Genomic DNA, 18,441 nt, shown 5'->3' with positions numbered 1-18,441 from the left:
GGTCCCAAAAGTTTCAGATAGAATATAAATTCATTCAGACACTGCCCCAAATCGTCGACGGTTATAGGGCCACCGTCGATGGTTTGCCTTGCTGCACCTTAATTTTGTTGTGATTTGTGGTTCACATGCTTAGTGGATAGCATATACAAAGGGAAAGCATGAAGGGAATCAAGCAGCAGCAGGGGAAATCATCGACGGTTTGGAGCAAGATTTCAAACAAAATACATTCTATCTAAAAAAGCATGAAGGAAACAAGTAGCAGAAGGGGAAACCGTTGACGGTAAGGCTTTAACCATCGACGGTTTGGCTCAAGACACCCAACGCATATTTCAAATTTTGAAAGGGAAACGTTAATATGATTGGGATTTGGAGGGAAAACCTCTGAGAAGTATATATATATATATATATATATATATATATATATATATATATATATATTTATATATATATATATGTCATATCTAATATATTTAGAGTGTTGGTTAATGTAGATTGTGAGAATTGAAAAGGTTCTTGTATTACTCTTGTAATTTACACAAAAAGATAGTGAATCCTTGTCATTTTCTCCTGTGGATGTAGGCATTGCTGAACCACGTAATTCCTTGTGTCTTTGTGATTTTTATTGGTTTCATATACTTGTTGTGGTTGTGGATTGTTCTGTATATTAACCATTAAAGTGCTGCATTTTGTGTTTGATTCTTTACATACAACTATATATTCCGCTATGCAAATTTAAGAGTTTTACACAACAAATTGATATTAGAGAATTGTTGTAATGTTCTATGGATCTTCATCTGTGAAATTTGATGTTGTCAAGTTTGATGGAACCGAGATTTTCAATTTGTGGTAGAGAAGGGTGAAGAATCTTTTGGTGCAGCAAGGCATGGTGAAGGCCTTATATGGAATTCAACCGGAAGACATAGATGAAGCGACTTGGAATGAATTGGAGGCAAAGGTTGTATCAACCATCCGACTTTATTTGACTAATGACATATTGTATCACGTCATGGATGAGGATTCTCCGGCATTAGTTTGGCAAAACCTAGAAAGCCGATATATGTCTAAGGGTCCGTCAAAATCTGCAAATGTAGTGGAAGGAGACTCAGAGAGCAGTGATGGTGATATGTTATGTGTTTCATCGGGTTCGGAATGCTTCACGGATGATTTTTGGATCCTAGATACCAGATGCTTTTATCACATGACAGCAAATAGAAAATGGTTTAACACCTACAGGTCAGTTAATACTGGTTGTGTTTTGATGCAAAATGATATTTCATACAAAATAATTGGTATTGGAAATGTCAAAATCAAAATGTATAATGGTATTGTGAGAACCGTATATGATGTACGGTATGTACCGGGTCTAAGGAAGAATGTAATTTCATTAGGCACTTTAGATTGTAACGGATATAGTTACAAGTCTAAAAGCGGGGAAATGAAAGTGTGTGAAGGCGACTTGATGGTGATGAAAGGAGAAAAGATAGCGGGAAATATCTATGCACTGCAGGGCAATACGGTTGTAGGTGGAACTGCAGCTATAGAATATGAGTCAGATGTTCTATGACATATGCGGTTATGACAAATGGATGACTACATGTATTCAGATGTTTAAGGACCGATGAGAATAGTATCACGAGACAGACATATGTTCTTCATAGGTTTATTACGAAAGGTCTTGGTTTATCTCATGTGGCATAAACCCGATGTGTTTTTCAGGTTTAACTTGTGGTTAAGGTAGAGAACTAGACCAGGAGAGAAATCCTCAAGTTAGACATTGGGACTGAGTACGCTAATTTTGTTCAAGAAGTTTTGTGAGCATGGCAAGTTATATGCAGGGCTTGTAGAGTACTTCTTGGTGAAGTCGGTGAGTATGACGCGTTTCTTGTGTGACCGATCGCCAAAGGTATCACTGAATGGGAGAGTTGCAGGTGAATTGTGGGCAGATTTTACGGTAGACTACTCAGGTGTGAGTGGATGTCCACTAATGCACTATTCTAGTGATAGAGGATCTAGACTTTGTGTTATATCTGGACAGTACATCTTTCTTGTGTATAAGAAAGGTGGGTGCAAGCTGTGTGATCCTGGGGTAAACAAAGAGGTGATCGAAGACATGATTTTTGGTGAGAAAGCCAGGAGGCAGCATACTTAGGTAAAATAAGAGAAACAAATGTCAGTAAACGGTGGCGATAGCAAACATGTAATTCAAGTGGAGTTAGATACTCAAGATAGAAATGCGGGGAGTTCTATCTTGGGTCAACAGTATCATAGTATAAATGGGCATGTGATGCAAGTGTAGCAACAAACTCAGGGCAGAGATGATATTATTCATATTGTAGGGAGTTTCGACTCAGGGAGATCAGCAGAATCACAGTGCGCCCAGATGTACTATCAGACCACCACTCAGATATCAATTTGACATTCTAGAATTTTATGCATTCATTACTACCAGCACTAAGGTTCCTACTATTTTTCAAGTTGCAGTGGATGGTAAAGGAAAAAATAGATAAATAAGTGCTATGGTGGAGGAGATGAAGTTATTGCATAAGTACCAAGTATGGGGGTTGGTGAGACTTCCAATGAGGAAGAGGGTGATAGGATGCAACGGGGTGATGTATCTGTTGTGTGCGAATGACATGTTATTGGTTGGGAAGGTTTTGATTGAGGCTAATTAGTTGGAAACTGTGTTGAAAGGTTTTGATATGAAGGGTCTTAGTTTGAAGATTCGCATAGACAGAACTGTAGGGAGATCAGTGTTATCTCAGGGTGACTTTGTAGACAGAGCTGTAGGGAGATTGATATTATCTCAAGGTGACTTTGTGAACAGAACTGTAGGGAGACTTTGTTTGCCATCTCAAGGGGGTTGTACTGAGAATCGATATGAAATGTCTACCGCTCGATACCCAAGGACGGATTGTGATATTCGGGATATGTCAATTTGGTTGGCTCTATTAGCTTGATTTTATTTTATTTTATTTAATGTTTGTTTATGATTTCAAATTTTATTTTTTCTTTTTGTCTGCCTGGGAGGGTGTATCCTTCTGTATATTCTTTCTTCTCTTAAGAAAATTCTTTTTCTAAGAAAACAAATTCTGGGGTATTCTCTGGGGCTTAATTTCACTGAACAGCAGGAGGAAGAAAGACAATTGGTTGAGCAGGAAGCTGATTAAATTGGCTTTTGTCAATAACTATGAGGGGGTGGGAGAAGATTTGAATAATGTTTTTAAACGAGGATTGTTTTTTTTTTTTTTTTAAATTTTTTGTGGGGTGGGGCCAGGGGAGGGTTTGGTGTTATGATTAAGAAATTGGTGCCTAGAGTTTCTACAAATTACTTCAGGAATTTGTTTTGGAAGATGTGGAAGGGTTTTAGTTACAAGTATTTAGGAGTTGATGAGGATTAGTTTATCCTTTTGTTGTGGTATTGGCAATTGTTCCATGTTATATATACCATGTTTGCTATCATTCATGATTTGTGCAGGGTAAATTGCTCTTGATTTTAAAGATGTTCTAGATGGTTGGTTACTTGGTAGAAAGGGCTTTTTGAAAAGTATAAAAATTTTAAATTATTTTTAATTTTGTTGGTATTTGTATTTAAAAAGATAGAAAATAAAGACAGTCTAATATCGGCTTTTTTGCTATTTTAAGCTATTTTGATGAGCGATTTTATTGCAATCAACCGACGACTAGCAAAGCTGATGTAGTTTATTCATTATTTTACATTACAATTAAGAATTTGTAAACAAAATTTAAAGAAATTTCATTATTTTTTTAAAAAAAAAAAGAAATTTATAGATATTTGTTCTTATATTTTAAATTCACACTATTATTTTAAAATTTTAAATTAAATATTATGTATGTAGTAAATGATTTAATTTAGAAAAATTAATTATGAATATTAAAGCATTTTGGGAACAAGTTATCAAAATAATTAAAAATTAAAAATTTAGTTTATAATTTTTTTTAAATCAGCTAAAAGTCAACAAGAAGAATAGAAATAATTTTTGTATACCGCAAAGGTTCATATGTAGATGGGTTGGGGATAATTCTTTCCATGTATTGCCACATTGAAAATAATTTTCATGTACTAAAAAATTATTCATGTGCTTTTGATTTCCAAAATTTTAGAACTTTTAGAGAATCATTGAAAATTAAATAGGAGTTCCTACTTTTTTCATTGTTCTAAAATAATACAATTGCCAAGTGTCTATTAAGAATGTCATTTTATTTTTATGTTGACTTTGGTGTAATCCCAAAAGTGGGGTGAATTGGATATTTCAAATTTTCTTCCTAGGTCAACTATCCAGCAGCAGTATTTCACAAACCTAAGGGCAATCTAAGCATGTATTGAAATAAGCGGATAAATATGCTTCAAATGAATTTAAAACAAGCAAGCACAATCTAAATAGCAGATAAAGTAAATATGACACCAGATGTGTTATCGAGGTTCGGCAACTGTGCCTACTCCCGTCGCAGCTCACAAGTTAGAAGATTCCACTAAAACTCATTTAACGGGTGGAGCAACATCAGATACAATACCTTTTACTTATGGGGCAAGGAGAATCCCATGTTAGATTATCAAGGCTGACCCCAACATTTACAACAATCTTTACGAGTTAGATCAACACCCCTTCAGGTCACGCCTGAAATACAACAGATAAGCAATACAACTTTCTTGTACAATATGCGTGCTTCTTCAATAGGCAGATGTGTACAAATGAAATTAATATAACCAATTGCACTTCAAAATGATATGAATGTATAAGCTCAATGAAGTTTGAATATAACAACACTCAAGATAATGTCAATATATCTAGCAATATGTGTGAGTGTGTTATGAATAAATCTTTGAGTTAAGATATGAATGTATGTATTAATCACAAGTTGCAAACTCAAAAGATCTCAAGAATACAAGCAAATATCTCAAAGATTATCAAATAAGTGTGAGAGATATTTGGAACTCGCTTGTTGAAAAATATATTTCACAATGGTACAAAACAACAGGCCCTTGAATCTTGCAACCAAGATGCAAGACACACAAGCTCTAGAGAGTTTTCCTCAAAGAAGATTTATGATTTAAATCACCAAGGAAAACTCAAGCTTGCTCTCAATAAAAAAAAAAAATATCAATCAAACAATTTGAGAGTGTAAGCTAATATGAACAATCTCTAAAATATTCTTACCAAAGGAATTTTAGCAAGAAGAACAAGTAAGAATAAGATTTTTGGCTTGTAAGAGGTGAAAAGAGTATTTGGAGTTTCAGAGAATTTGTGCTAATTATATTTGCTAATCTAGTATTAATCCATCCAAATGAAGTGGTATATATAGACATACATAAAATTATAACCAGTTGGGACATCAAGGGTATTTTGAAAATTGTTTAATGATGTTTAATTAAAAATAACCCTGTTTTACAGGCAGTAAAAATGTCAAACCTGAGAGGTTTCGGTCGACTATATTTGGGAGTTCGGTTGACTGTGTCAAATTTGAATTATAAGTTTGGTCGACTATATTTAGGCGATTCTAAACCTCTTCATGGTTTCGGTCGACTATATTTAGATTCGGTTGGCTACTCATTAAGTTTGGTCGACCCAAATCTAAAATGACCTATGAGTTCGGTCAATTAAGTAGTTGGAGGTCAGACACATGCCAGTTCGGTCGACTGTGAAAGTTACGTTCATAATATGTTCGATCGATTGATCCTAGGTCAAACTGTTGACCTTTGAATGATTTGGTTGACTGAGCTGAATATAACCAGTTGGTTCAATCGATTGAGTGACTTTCAATTATTATTTTAGGGCTTGATTCTTATTAGAATTCACCCCTATTACTTATAGTATAACTTTTAAGTTAAAGGAGATTTTTTTATGAAGTGTTTATGTGGACCTAGAATCAATCTATGGTCTTGAGAGTTAACCATAAAAATCTAACGTCTAAGGTCAATCTATGGTCTTGAGCTTATGCAACCTATCATGCATGTAATGCAATTATTACAACTCATAATATTACATACCAACAAATATAAATTGCAAATACAAATTGAAACTTATAGTCTTTATTCCCTTTGCTTTTCTAAAAGCCATCAAGTGGTGTGATCATTGAACTCTCTTATGGCATCAATAGTATCTTGTCATGGCGTGCTAAGAATAGTCTTGTACAAATACTTAAGGCATTGATAAGATACAAAGTCATTTGTCATTATCAAAACGGGAAATGACCTATAAGGTCAACATTTTATATTTATTTAAAGGATACAATGTTTTTACTTACAACAATGTTTCCTTTTATATTTTTATACTATTTTTCTCGCTATCAACATGTCAATAAAGCAAGATCACTAAAATAATATGTATTTGATTTTAAAAAGGAAATTTCTTTGTATTTCTCGACACTTAAAGAGACCATATTGTCTCTAGGATAATAATCTTATCCCAACTCACATATCAACATGCACTATTTTATTTGGTGCCGCACTAGGGTGTCTAATGTGGTGCAATAATAGTTAGAGTCCCCCGAATCCTAAAAAAACAGGAAAAAAAAAAAAAAAACATGCACTATTTTGTTATTTTATTTCTATTCAAATTCTTCTTGTGTGTGTGTGTGTGTGTGTGTGAGAGAGAGAGAGAGAGAGAGAGAGAGAGAGAGAGAGAGAGAGAGAGAGAGAGAGAGAGAGAGATATGTTGATTTTATTGCATACAATTCATGTTAATATACACTATTTTCCTAACCCATACTTGCATGTTGGAGATTTTAAACTAAAGGAGTGACAAAGGACTTGATTCGGTTGGCTACTCATTAAGTTCGGTCGACCCAAATCTAAAATGACCTATGAGTTCGGTCGACTAAGTAGTTGGAGGTCGTACACATGCCAGTTCGGTTGACTATGAAAGATACGTTCATAATATGTTCGATCAACTGATCCTAGGTCAAACTATTGACCTTTGAATGGTTCAGTCGATTGAGCTGAATATAACCAGTTGGTTCAGTCGACCGAGTGACTTTCAATTATTATTTTAGGGTTTGATTCTTATTAGAATTCACCCCTATTACTCATAGTATAACTTTTAAGTTAAAGGAGATTTTTTTATGAAGTGTTTATGGGGACCTAGAGTCAATCTATGGTCTTGAGCTTATGCAACCTATCATGCATGTAATACAATTATTACAACTCATAATATTACATACCAACAAATATAAATTGCAAATACAAATTGAAACTTATAGTCTTTATTCCCTTTGCTTTTCCAAAAGCCATCAAGTGGTGTGATCATTGAACTCTCTTATGGCATCAACAGTATCTTGTCATGGCGTGCTAAGAATAGTCCTGTACAAACACTTGAGGCACTGATAAGATACAAAGTCATTTGTCATTATCAAAACGGGAAATGACCTATAAGGTCAACATTTTATATTTATTTAAAGGATACAATGTTTTTACTTACAACAACGTTTTCTTTTATATTTTTATACTATTTTTCTCGCTATCAACATGTCAATAAAACAAGATCACTAAAATAATGTGTATTTGATTTTAAAAAGGAAATTTCTTTGTATTACTCGACACTTAAAGAGACCATATTGTCTCTATGATAATAATCATATCCCAACTCACATATCAACATGCACTATTTTATTTGGTGCCGCACTAGGGTGTCTAATGTGGTGCAATAATAGCTGGAGTCCCCCGAGTCCTAAAGAAACAAAAAAAAAACATGCACTATTTTGTTTTTTTATTTCTATTCAAATTCTTCTTTTGTGTGTGTGTGTGTGTGTGAGAGAGAGAGAGAGAGAGAGAGAGAGAGAGAGAGAGATATGTTGATTTTATTGCATACAATTCATGTTAATATACACTATTTTCCTAACTCATACTTGCATGTTGGAGATTTTAAACTAAAGGAGTGACAATGGACTTGATTCGGTTGGCTACTCATTAAGTTCGATCGACCCAAATCTAAAATGACCGACGAGTTCAGTCGACTAAGTAGTTGGAGGTCGGACGCATGCTAGTTCGATCGACTGTGAAAGATACATTCATAATATGTTCGATCGATTGATCCTAGGTCAATCTGTTGACCTCTGAATGGTTCGATCGACTGAGCTGAATATAACCAGTTGGTTCAATCGACTGAGTGACTTTCAATTATTATTTTAGGGCTTGATTCTTATTAGAATTCACCCTTATTACTCATAGTATAACTTTTAAGTTAAAGGAGATTTTTTTATGAAGTGTTTATGGGGACCTAGAGTCAATCTATGGTCTTGAGAGTTAACCTTAAAAATTCAACGTCTAAGGTCAATCTATGGTCTTGAGCTTATGCAACCTATCATGCATGTAATGCAATTATTACAACTCATAATATTACATACCAACAAATATAAATTGCAAATACAAATTTGAAACTTATAGTCTTTATTCCCTTTGCTTTTCCAAAAGCCATCAAGTGGTGTGATCATTGAACTCTCTTATGACATCAACAGTATCTTGTCATGGCGTGCTAAGAATAGTCCTATACAAAGGCACTGATAAGACACAAAGTCATTTGTCATTATCAAAACGGGAAATGACCTATAAGGTCAACATTTTAAATTTATTTAAAGGATACAATGTTTTTACTTACAACAATGTTTCTTTTTATATTTTTATACTATTTTTCTCGCTATCAACATGTCAATAAAACAAGATCACTAAAATAATGTGTATTTGATTTTAAAAAGGAAATTTCTTTGTATTACTCGACACTTAAAGAGACCATATTGTCTCTAGGATAATTCTTATCCCAACTCACATATCAACATGCACTATTTTATTTGGTGCTGCACTAGGGTGTCTTATGTGGTGCAATAATAGCTGGAGTTCCCCGAGTCCTAAAAAAACATTAAAAAAAAAAAAAACATGCACTATTTTGTTGTTTTATTTCTATTCAAATTCTTCGTGTGTGTGTGTGTGAGAGAGAGAGAGAGATGTTGATTTTATTGCATACAATTTATGTTAATACACACTATTTTCCTAACCCATACTTGCATGTTGGAGATTTTAAACTAAAGGAGTGACAAAGGACTTGATTCGGTTGGCTACTCATTAAGTTCGGTCGACCCAAATCTAAAATGACCTATAAGTTCGGTCGACTAAGTAGTTAGAGGTCGGACACATGCCAGTTCGGTCGACTGTGAAAGATACGTTCATAATATGTTTGATCGACTGATCCTAGGTTAATCTGTTGACCTCTGAATGGTTCGGTCGACTGAGTTGATTATAACCAGTTGGTTCAGTCGACTGAGTGACTTTCAATTATTATTTTAGGGTTTGATTCTTATTAGAATTCACCCCTATTACTTATAGTATAACTTTTAAGTTAAAGAAGATTTTTTTATGAAGTGTTTATGGGGACCTAGAGTCAATCTATGGTCTTGAGAGTTAACCCTAAAAATCCAACGTCTAAGGTCAATCTATGGTCTTGAGCTTATGCAACTTATCATGCATGTAATGCAATTATTACAACTCATAATATTACATACCAACAAATATAAATTGCAAATACAAATTGAAACTTATAGTCTTTTTTCAATTTGCTTTTCCAAAAGCCATCAAATGGTGTGATCATTGAACTCTCTTATGACATCAATAGTATCTTGTCATGGTGTGCTAAGAATAGTCCTGTACAAAGGCACTGATAAGATACAAAGTCATTTGTCATTATCAAAACGGGAAATGACCTATAAGGTCAATATTTTATATTTATTTAAAGGCTACAATGTTTTTACTTACAACAATGTTTCTTTTTATATTTTTATACTATTTTTCTCGCTATCAACATGTCAATAAAACAAGATGACTAAAATAATGTGTATTTGATTTTAAAAAGGAAATTTCTTTGTATTACACTTAAAGAGACCATATTGTCTCTAGGATAATAATCTTATCCCAACTCACATATCAACATGCACTATTTTATTTGGTGCCACACTAGGGTGTCTAATGTGGTGCAATAACAGCTGGAGCCCCCTGAGTTCTAAAAAAACAAAAAAAAAAAAAAAAAACATGCACTATTTTGTTGTTTTATTTCTATTCAAATTCTTCGTGTGTGTGTGTGTGTGTGTGTGTGTGTGAGAGAGAGAGAGAGAGAGGGAGAGAGAGAGAGAGAGAGAGAGGAGAGAGAGAGAGAGAGAGAGAGAGAGAGAGATGTTGATTTTATTGCATACAATTCATGTTAATATACACTATTTTCCTAACCCATACTTGCATGTTGGAGATTTTAAACTAAAGGAGTGACAAAGGACTTGATTCGGTTGGCTACTCGTTAAGTTCGGTCGACCCAAATCTAAAATGACCTATGAGTTCGGTCGACTAAGTAGTTGGAGGTCGGACACATGCCAGTTCGGTTGACTGTGAAAGATACGTTCATAATATGTTCGATCGACTGATCCTAGGTCAAACTATTGACCTTTGAATGGTTCGGTCGACTGAGCTGAATATAACCAGTTGGTTCAGTCGACCGAGTGACTTTCAATTATTATTTTAGGGTTTGATTCTTATTAGAATTCACCCCTATTACTCATAGTATAACTTTTAAGTTAAAGGAGATTTTTTTATGAAGTGTTTATGGGGACCTAGAGTCAATCTAAGGTTTTGAGAGTTAACCCTAAAAATCCAACGTCTAAGGTCAATCTATGGTCTTGAGCTTATGCAACCTATCATGCATGTAATGCAATTATTACAACTCATAATATTACATACCAACAAATATAAATTGCAAATACAAATTGAAACTTATAGTCTTTATTCCCTTTGCTTTTCCAAAAGCCATCAAGTGGTGTGATCATTGAACTCTCTTATGGCATCAACAGTGTCTTGTCATGGCATGCTAAGAATAGTCTTGTACAAACACTTGAGGCACTGATAAGATACAAAGTCATTTGTCATTATCAAAATGGGAAATGACCTATAAGGTCAACATTTTATATTTATTTAAAGGATACAATGTTTTTACTTACAACAATGTTTCCTTTTATATTTTTATACTATTTTTCTCGCTATCAACATGTCTATAAAACAAGATCACTAAAATAATGTGTATTTGATTTTAAAAAGGAAATTTCTTTGTATTACTCGACACTTGAAGATACCATATTGTCTCTAGTATAATAATCTTATCCCAACTCACATATCAACATGCACTATTTTATTTGGTGCCGCACTAGGGTGTCTAATGTGGTGCAATAATAGCTAGAGTCCCTCGAGTCCTAAAAAAACAAAAAAACAAAAAAAATATGCACTATTTTATTTTTTTATTTCTATTCAAATTCTTCTTGTGTGTGTGTGAGAGAGAGAGAGAGAGAGATGTTGATTTTATTGCATACTATTCATGTTAATATACACTATTTTCCTAACCCATACTTGCATGTTGGAGATTTTAAATATAGGAGTGACAAAGGACTGGAATTTCATAAATGGTTGGAGACTAAGTTACATTTTATTTGCAAAAAGTTTATTTCTAAAAAAAAAAAACGTAATTATAAATAGAAAATTTTGACAATTTTTATGTCAGAATCGTAAAACAAATAACAAAACAAAATTTTTTTCATGAACCATAAGAAGAAATAGGTAAGATAACTATTCTCAAATTTCAGCATGCGAATCCGTTTTATCCATTTTATTCCAATTACACAAGCTTTTCTATGAAATTCTTCTTTCTAAAATTATGATTTGTATAATTTTTATTTTATTCTCATTCGATTTCATCCTATTATTAAGAATAGGCATCCTACCAATCAAACATAACCTTAAGTTGTAAAGTGAAGAAAGATAGGTTTCAAGAGATAATTTTGATTACCTATCTGATCATGCAACTCAAGCCTAATACACCTCTCAATAGATCATATTATAAAATTATAGACACCATATGGGTATGTTGAAAAATATTAATAATAACACAGCATTCGCCACCACTCTCTTATTCATTCTCATTGCACATAAAATAGGAAAAGTTGAATAATGACAATGGAAAGAACTTGAATAAATTTCCATAGTAAATGACATTTAATTCTAATGCGCTCAATGAAAATTTAAGAGCTAAAGTAATAAAAAGGAAACCCGGAACCTTGCACAAAAATATGAAGCAAGGTTTGATAAAGAGAAGGGGAAAAAAAATTGAAGTTCCTTCGCAGATTTAGAGGGAATGATGAAAACAATGGTGCTGGTAAGATCCAAGATGTTAGCAATCAGGGAGAAATCACTTCCTCCTCAATAGAGTATGTCTTCACACATTTTAATTGCTTGTTGAATGTGTAAACTCTGCCAGATGACAATTTTGCTGTCGCTGTTATACCTCTATAATGTAGTTTTTTGAGAGTGTTCTGGTCTTTTGACCAAATGCCAACTTCATGAAGATCTCCCTCGTTCCAGCAGATGCTGACAGTCACACCACCGCGTGCTTTTAATCCTTTGACACAACCATTTGCCCATTTATCACGGGGAAGTGCAGGAAGCAAGTACAGATCCTTCATCGTGCTCTGAACAAGCATTTCTGAAATCGCCGCTGAAAAACTGGCAACAAAAATTGCACAATGAGATCTGTCGAGCCAGAATTGAAATTTTTTTTTTTTTTTTTTTTGGGTGCTGCTTATTTTGTAAAAAGGTATTAAAAACTTTATCAACTGCTTCAGTGGAAGTAGACTATTCATGCTTAAACCTGCTGATCAAAGTAAATAAATAAACCAGCATACACCTGAAAAGACAATGGACATCTGTAAAGCAACTTAATACAGTTCTAATGGTCACCAGAACAAATGAATCCTGAATGTGTACATGTCTTCTGAGGAAGGCAAGAGTGAATTGCAATTGATAACCAAAAAACTGGAGGCATGCTGATAGGACAAGTTAATTTTAACTGGGTACGTCATGTTTAACCAAATAACCAACCCTTTTCCAGCATTTTCATACGCCAGGTCCTACAAAAATAGCAGACCATGACAAATGCACATTGCAATTGATGATCATGAAATGCTTGGGTTGCAAATTGCAAATGTAACCATAATAAGGTTTTATGTGACTCAACGATTCTATATGTCCAACTTGCACCTTTTCCCCTCGTGATTAATGTTGCTCCACTAGAAGTTGTTTTTAAAGGGTTTCTGAAGCCCTTGCAATACATACGGGTTTTGAATTCATTTTTAGACCCAAAAAAACAAAAATGACAGGTAATTCATATTTCCATCGACATACATGGAGGATGTTGCTTACCCAAAGTTGGCATCGATCTGGAAAGGAGGGTGAGCAGTGAACAAGTTACTATAAAGCCCTCCTTCGAAATCGCTTTCATGAGCAGGATCCACCAAATTAATCAAATGCTTGACCATCCGATACGCATTCTCACTGTTCCGTAGACGAGCCCACAAAGCAGTTTTCCATGTGGTTGACCATCCAGGACCATCTTCTCCTGTTCCAAGTTTTAATTGCAAAGATAACATTTGAAAAACAGAGAGAAGTAAAAGTTCGCATAATGGTTTTGGTCAATCAATAAAGACAACTTACTGGAAACATTTTTATTCAATTTGGTGCCTTAGTGGCCCCCCTGACTGAATGAACATTACAAAACTGAATAGTTTGCCTAATCAGTTTTTAAATACAGACCTCTTTTATAAAGTGTATAGTCTGCAGCTTTACAGAGATCTGGAGTCTTCTCAATGGTTAATGTGTGCCCTGGAAAAAGGCCAAATAGGTGTGATACATGTCGGTGATGCACTTCTGGGTCCTGAAAGTCTTGTGCCTGCAATAACAGAATTTTATTTCGGAAGGGGATATCAACAGTTGTTTCTCATTCAGCTGCAGCGCAATATATAACCTTCTAGAAGCACAGAAAAATAATGAAACATAAATTTCATATACCCATTCCATGATGGAACCATCTCTAACAATTTTTGTGGGAGACAGCTTTGTTTGAGCCATTTGGACCTTCTCAACAAGATCATCATTTCTTCCCGAAATCTGATTGCAAGAAATTCAGTTGTTTAAACCACCTAGTGCATAAATATTAAAATTCAATAAACAAAGGAAGCAAGGAATTGTTTGCTTCGTAGAAGATTTACCTCAGCTGCAGAGACAAATGCAGAGAAAACCTCTTTTATAATTGACATATCCATGGTTGTTGAGTAGCTCACGCTAGCAGGCTTGCCATCTGGTGCAATAAACATATGCTCTGGGGAAGTTGATGGGTTTGTTTCCAGATATCCTCCTTGGCCTTCAATCAACCAGTCTAACAGAAAGGATGCACATCCTTCCAACAAGGGATATGCCTTATTTTCTAAAAAACTCTAATCAAATAGAGCATATATGATATCACCCATCAGCTAAGGCATTATGAATACATGTCATAAGCACAAATTATTATCAGGACTCTGTCCAAGAAAGGTAATGAAGAAACTATTCAACCTTCACATGCAAATAGTTGTTGATTGAGAATTTTGTGCTAAATGAGAATTCAACCGAACAGGATATTCAACTATGCAGGATACTTTCAGGCCTTAATATCTCAATGTTCTAGATTTCATATTCTGTGGATGAAGAGTTGGCTAATTTAGCACATTGACCAAGTGTAGACTCCTAGGGTCTTGGCAGACACCTTGATCATCATAAGAAACAGATAGCCACGCTTTCTAGAACATCTTTAACCATAGAGACATTTGCTCCTTGTTTGGCACTACTTTTCAGTTGATAGATGAGAATGAAGAAGGATGGGAAGAAGCAGTGGAAAAGCTAGAATTTTTCTTTGGGAGGGCAAAGTAGAGAAAACATGTGTGCGAGCAGCATGGTAATGCTCTACTAATACCATGGTGTCACCAAGTTTGGTGACTCCTTTTTTGTAGAGCTCGTACAAGGCTACAAAAAACAATGATCTCAACCATTGGATTTAAAGTTCATCTCATTCCTAACTCATCCACCAAATTTGGACATCTGATATTTGATCAATGCAGTCAAACTTAGACTACAACAACAAACAACAAACAACAAACAAAACCAAGCCTTAAGTCCCACTAGGTGGGGTCAGCTATATCAATGTTTTTCTGCCAATTTATGCAATCATGGACCATTTTTTTTAACAAATTCAGGGCCATTGAATCCTTACTCACTATCTCATTTCAAGTAACTTTAAGTCTACCCCTATCCCTTCTATTGCCCCCCACAGTAACTAACTCACTCTTCCTCACTAGCACACTATGTGGCCTATGTCGCAAGTGTCCAAACTATTTGAGTTGTCCCTCATTTTTCTTATCTTTTATAAGAGATACACCTAAGTTAACGCAAATATGTTCATTCCTTAATTTATCTTGCAATGTTATACCACTCATCTATCTAAGCATTCTCATCTCGGCAATTTTTACTTTTTGGATATTTTGTTTCTTCGTCACCTAACATTCTGATCCATATAGCATAATTGGTCTTATAGTCGTCTTATAAAACTTCCTTTTTAATTTTAAGGGTATTCACAAAACACACTTGAAACATTTATTCATTTTACCCAACTTGCTTTAATTTTATGCATTACATCATCATCAATTTCTCCTTCAAATTGAATAATAGATTCAAGATATTGAAATCTACAAGTGTTAATTATTTATTCATCATCAAGTTTAACTTTGTCTCCAATATTCTTCCTACCATTACTAAAATTACATTTCATATATTCTGTCTTATTTATACTTATCTTAAAACCTCTAGATTCCAAAGCTTCTCTCCATTATTCTAACTCAGCCTCCACTCTACCCCCAGTTTTATCAATCAATACAATATCATCTGCAAACAACATACACAATGGAACCTCATTTTGAATGCTCTTAGTCAGTTGGTCCATCACTAGAGCAAAAAGATAAGAGCTCAAAGCAAATCCTTGATGTACCTTATGGTGACTGGAAATTCTCTAATTTCTCCATCTATAGTCCTTACACCAGTCATTGCTCCATCGTACATATCCTTAATGACATCAATATACCTACTACAAACACTCTTTTTTTCTAAAACCCACCATAGAACTTCCCTAGGTACCCTATCATATACTTTCTCTAAGTCAATAAATACCATATGCAAGTCTCTCTTCTTTTTCCTAAACTTTTCCATTAATCTTCTTAAAAGATATATAGCTTCTGTGGTAGATTTTCCAGGCATAAAACCAAATTGATTTTCTGAAACCTTCATTTCTAGTCTTAATTTTTGTTCAACTACCCTTTTCCACAGTTTCATCATATGACTCATAAGTTTAATTCCACAATAGTTATTACAATTTTGAATATCTCATTTATTTTTGTATATAGGTATTAAAGTGTCTTTCCTCCATTCATCTGACATTTTCTTAATTTTTATAATTGTGTTAAATAAATTAGTTAACCATATAATTCCATTATCACCTAAGTATTTCCAAACTTCAATTGAGATGTTATCCGGTCCTATAGTTTTTCAATTTTTCATCTTTTTTAGTGCAAACTTCGTTAACTCTAATTTTGCGAATAAATATCATATTTTTAATCGTTTCCTCATTTGTCAATTCTAAGTTTAAGTCTTCTATTTGGTTTTCATTAAACAACTTACTAAAGTAACTTCACCATATTTCTTTTATGTCTTTGTCCTTAACTAAGACAATATCATCCTCACTTTTTATACATTTTATATTTCCTAAGTCTTTACTCTTCCTTTCTCTAGCTTTAGCAAGTTTAAATATATCTATTTCCCTTTCTTTTGTATCTAATCTATCATATAAACTATTAAATGATCTGTGTTTAGTTTTCACTAACGGCCATTTTTGCATCTTTTCTCACCTCTTTATACTTTTCAAAATTATCCATTGGTTCTACATTTTTTTCCATGTTTTATACCCAATTTTTTAATGTATTTACGGCTTTTTGGACATCTTTATCCAACCACCAACTTTTTTTGCTATTCGAGAATCTTTCCCTTGATTCACCTAAAATCGCTTCTACTATTTTTTAATAAAGCTAGCTAATTACTCCAAAGAGTATTTGTATCTATCCCATCCTCTATATCCAATCCCCATCTTTGATCATTTTATCTTTAAATTTTATTATATTTTCTCCCTTTAGGCTCCACTATCTAGTTTTCTTAAACTGGTTTATTTTATCCTTTTTTTCCCCACTTTTTAATACATATATCTAACACTAAGACTCAATGTTGTGTGATTAGGCTTTCACTTGGAATAACTTACAATCCTTGCATGATAAACGATCTACCCTCCTAGTTAAAAAGTTATTAAGTGTTCTCTCTTCTTGAAGCAAATATTCATTATAATAAAATCATATGACATAACGAAGTCTAAGATCATCTCCTCAGGCTCATTTTTGTCTCGATATCCATATCCTCTATATATCCTCTCATAACCTTTATTATCCCTTCCATCGCGTCCATTCAGATCTCCTTCTATGAATATTTTCTCAGTCCCTAGTATGTCTTATATAATACTATCCATATCTTCCCAAAATTATCTCTTAAGATTTTCTGCTAAGCCTACTTGAGGAGCATAAGCACTAATGATATTTATTATCTCTTGACCTAATACCATTCATAACGAAGTCTAAGATCATCTCCTCAGGCTCATTTTTGTCTCTATATCCATATCCTCTATATATCCTCTCATAACCTTTATTATCCCTTCCATCGTGTCCATTTAGATCTCCTTCTATAAATATTTTCTCAGTCCCTAGTATGTCTTATATAATACTATCCATATCTTCCCAAAATTATCTCTTATGGTTTTCTGCTAAGCCTACTTGAGGAGCATAAGCACTAATGATATTTATTATCTCTTGACCTAATACCATCTTGATTTTTATAATTCTATCCCCTACTCTATTTACATCAAATACGCTATCTTTTAAGTTTTTTTTTCTATAGTAATTCCTACTCCATTCTTATGTTTTTTTATTCTAGTATACTAAAGTTTAAATCCTGATTTATCAATTTCTTTAACTTTCTCCTCCACCAACTTAGTTTCTTGAAAGCAAATTATATTAATTTTTCTTGTAATCATTGTGTTCACAATTTCCATGCTTTTACTCATAAGTCTCTCTATATTCCAAGTTGTTAATCTAATACTAGTTTCCTGAACTAGCTTCTTTACTTGCCCATGTCCATAATGATGCAAGAACCCTCGCATATTTGACATCATACCCGAGCGCCAACATGGCGCGTTGCTTCAAGGCAACAACCTAGCCCATCCTCGTCCGCTTTTCGCTACATCCGGGTGGTACAAGTGCAACGTGTTGCTCGTAGGGGACACCCTTAGCAAATATTCGGAAAGGATTTATATCATAGTGATCTGATAAATTTTACGCTGGCTATCAGCTACCTAACGCAACCATCCTTTACCGGGCTTGGAACCGGTTGTGTGTGAAAAAATTTGGACATTAAGTGCATCACAAGCGGAGTTAATGCAGTCAAACTTG

The 18,441-nt window shown here is 34.0% G+C and overlaps 1 protein-coding gene and 1 long non-coding RNA gene across 2 annotated transcripts in view; one reads left to right on the top strand and one right to left on the bottom strand.

Annotated features, from left to right (window-relative positions):
* The window catches only part of LOC131155043 (uncharacterized), a 15,233-nt gene extending 2,502 nt beyond the window's left edge, over positions 1-12,731 (top strand). Inside the window, exon 3 of the long non-coding RNA XR_009136742.1 lies at positions 12,401-12,731. This is a non-coding gene — a long non-coding RNA (uncharacterized LOC131155043). The remainder of the gene's footprint in view (positions 1-12,400) is intronic.
* The window catches only part of LOC131155041 (alpha-L-fucosidase 2), an 18,822-nt gene continuing 12,294 nt past the window's right edge, over positions 11,914-18,441 (bottom strand). The window contains exons 6-10 of the mRNA XM_058107937.1: positions 14,080-14,304; positions 13,880-13,978; positions 13,625-13,760; positions 13,235-13,430; positions 11,914-12,538 (exon numbers count right to left, since the gene is read on the bottom strand). Of these exons, the coding sequence (XP_057963920.1) occupies positions 12,214-12,538; positions 13,235-13,430; positions 13,625-13,760; positions 13,880-13,978; positions 14,080-14,304 (981 nt within the window). The 3' untranslated portion in view covers positions 11,914-12,213. The remainder of the gene's footprint in view (positions 12,539-13,234; positions 13,431-13,624; positions 13,761-13,879; positions 13,979-14,079; positions 14,305-18,441) is intronic.

This window comes from Malania oleifera, chromosome 5 (assembly GCF_029873635.1).
Source record: "Malania oleifera isolate guangnan ecotype guangnan chromosome 5, ASM2987363v1, whole genome shotgun sequence".
NCBI lineage: Eukaryota > Viridiplantae > Streptophyta > Magnoliopsida > Santalales > Ximeniaceae > Malania > Malania oleifera.
This window is presented reverse-complemented; position numbering and strand designations above follow the sequence as displayed.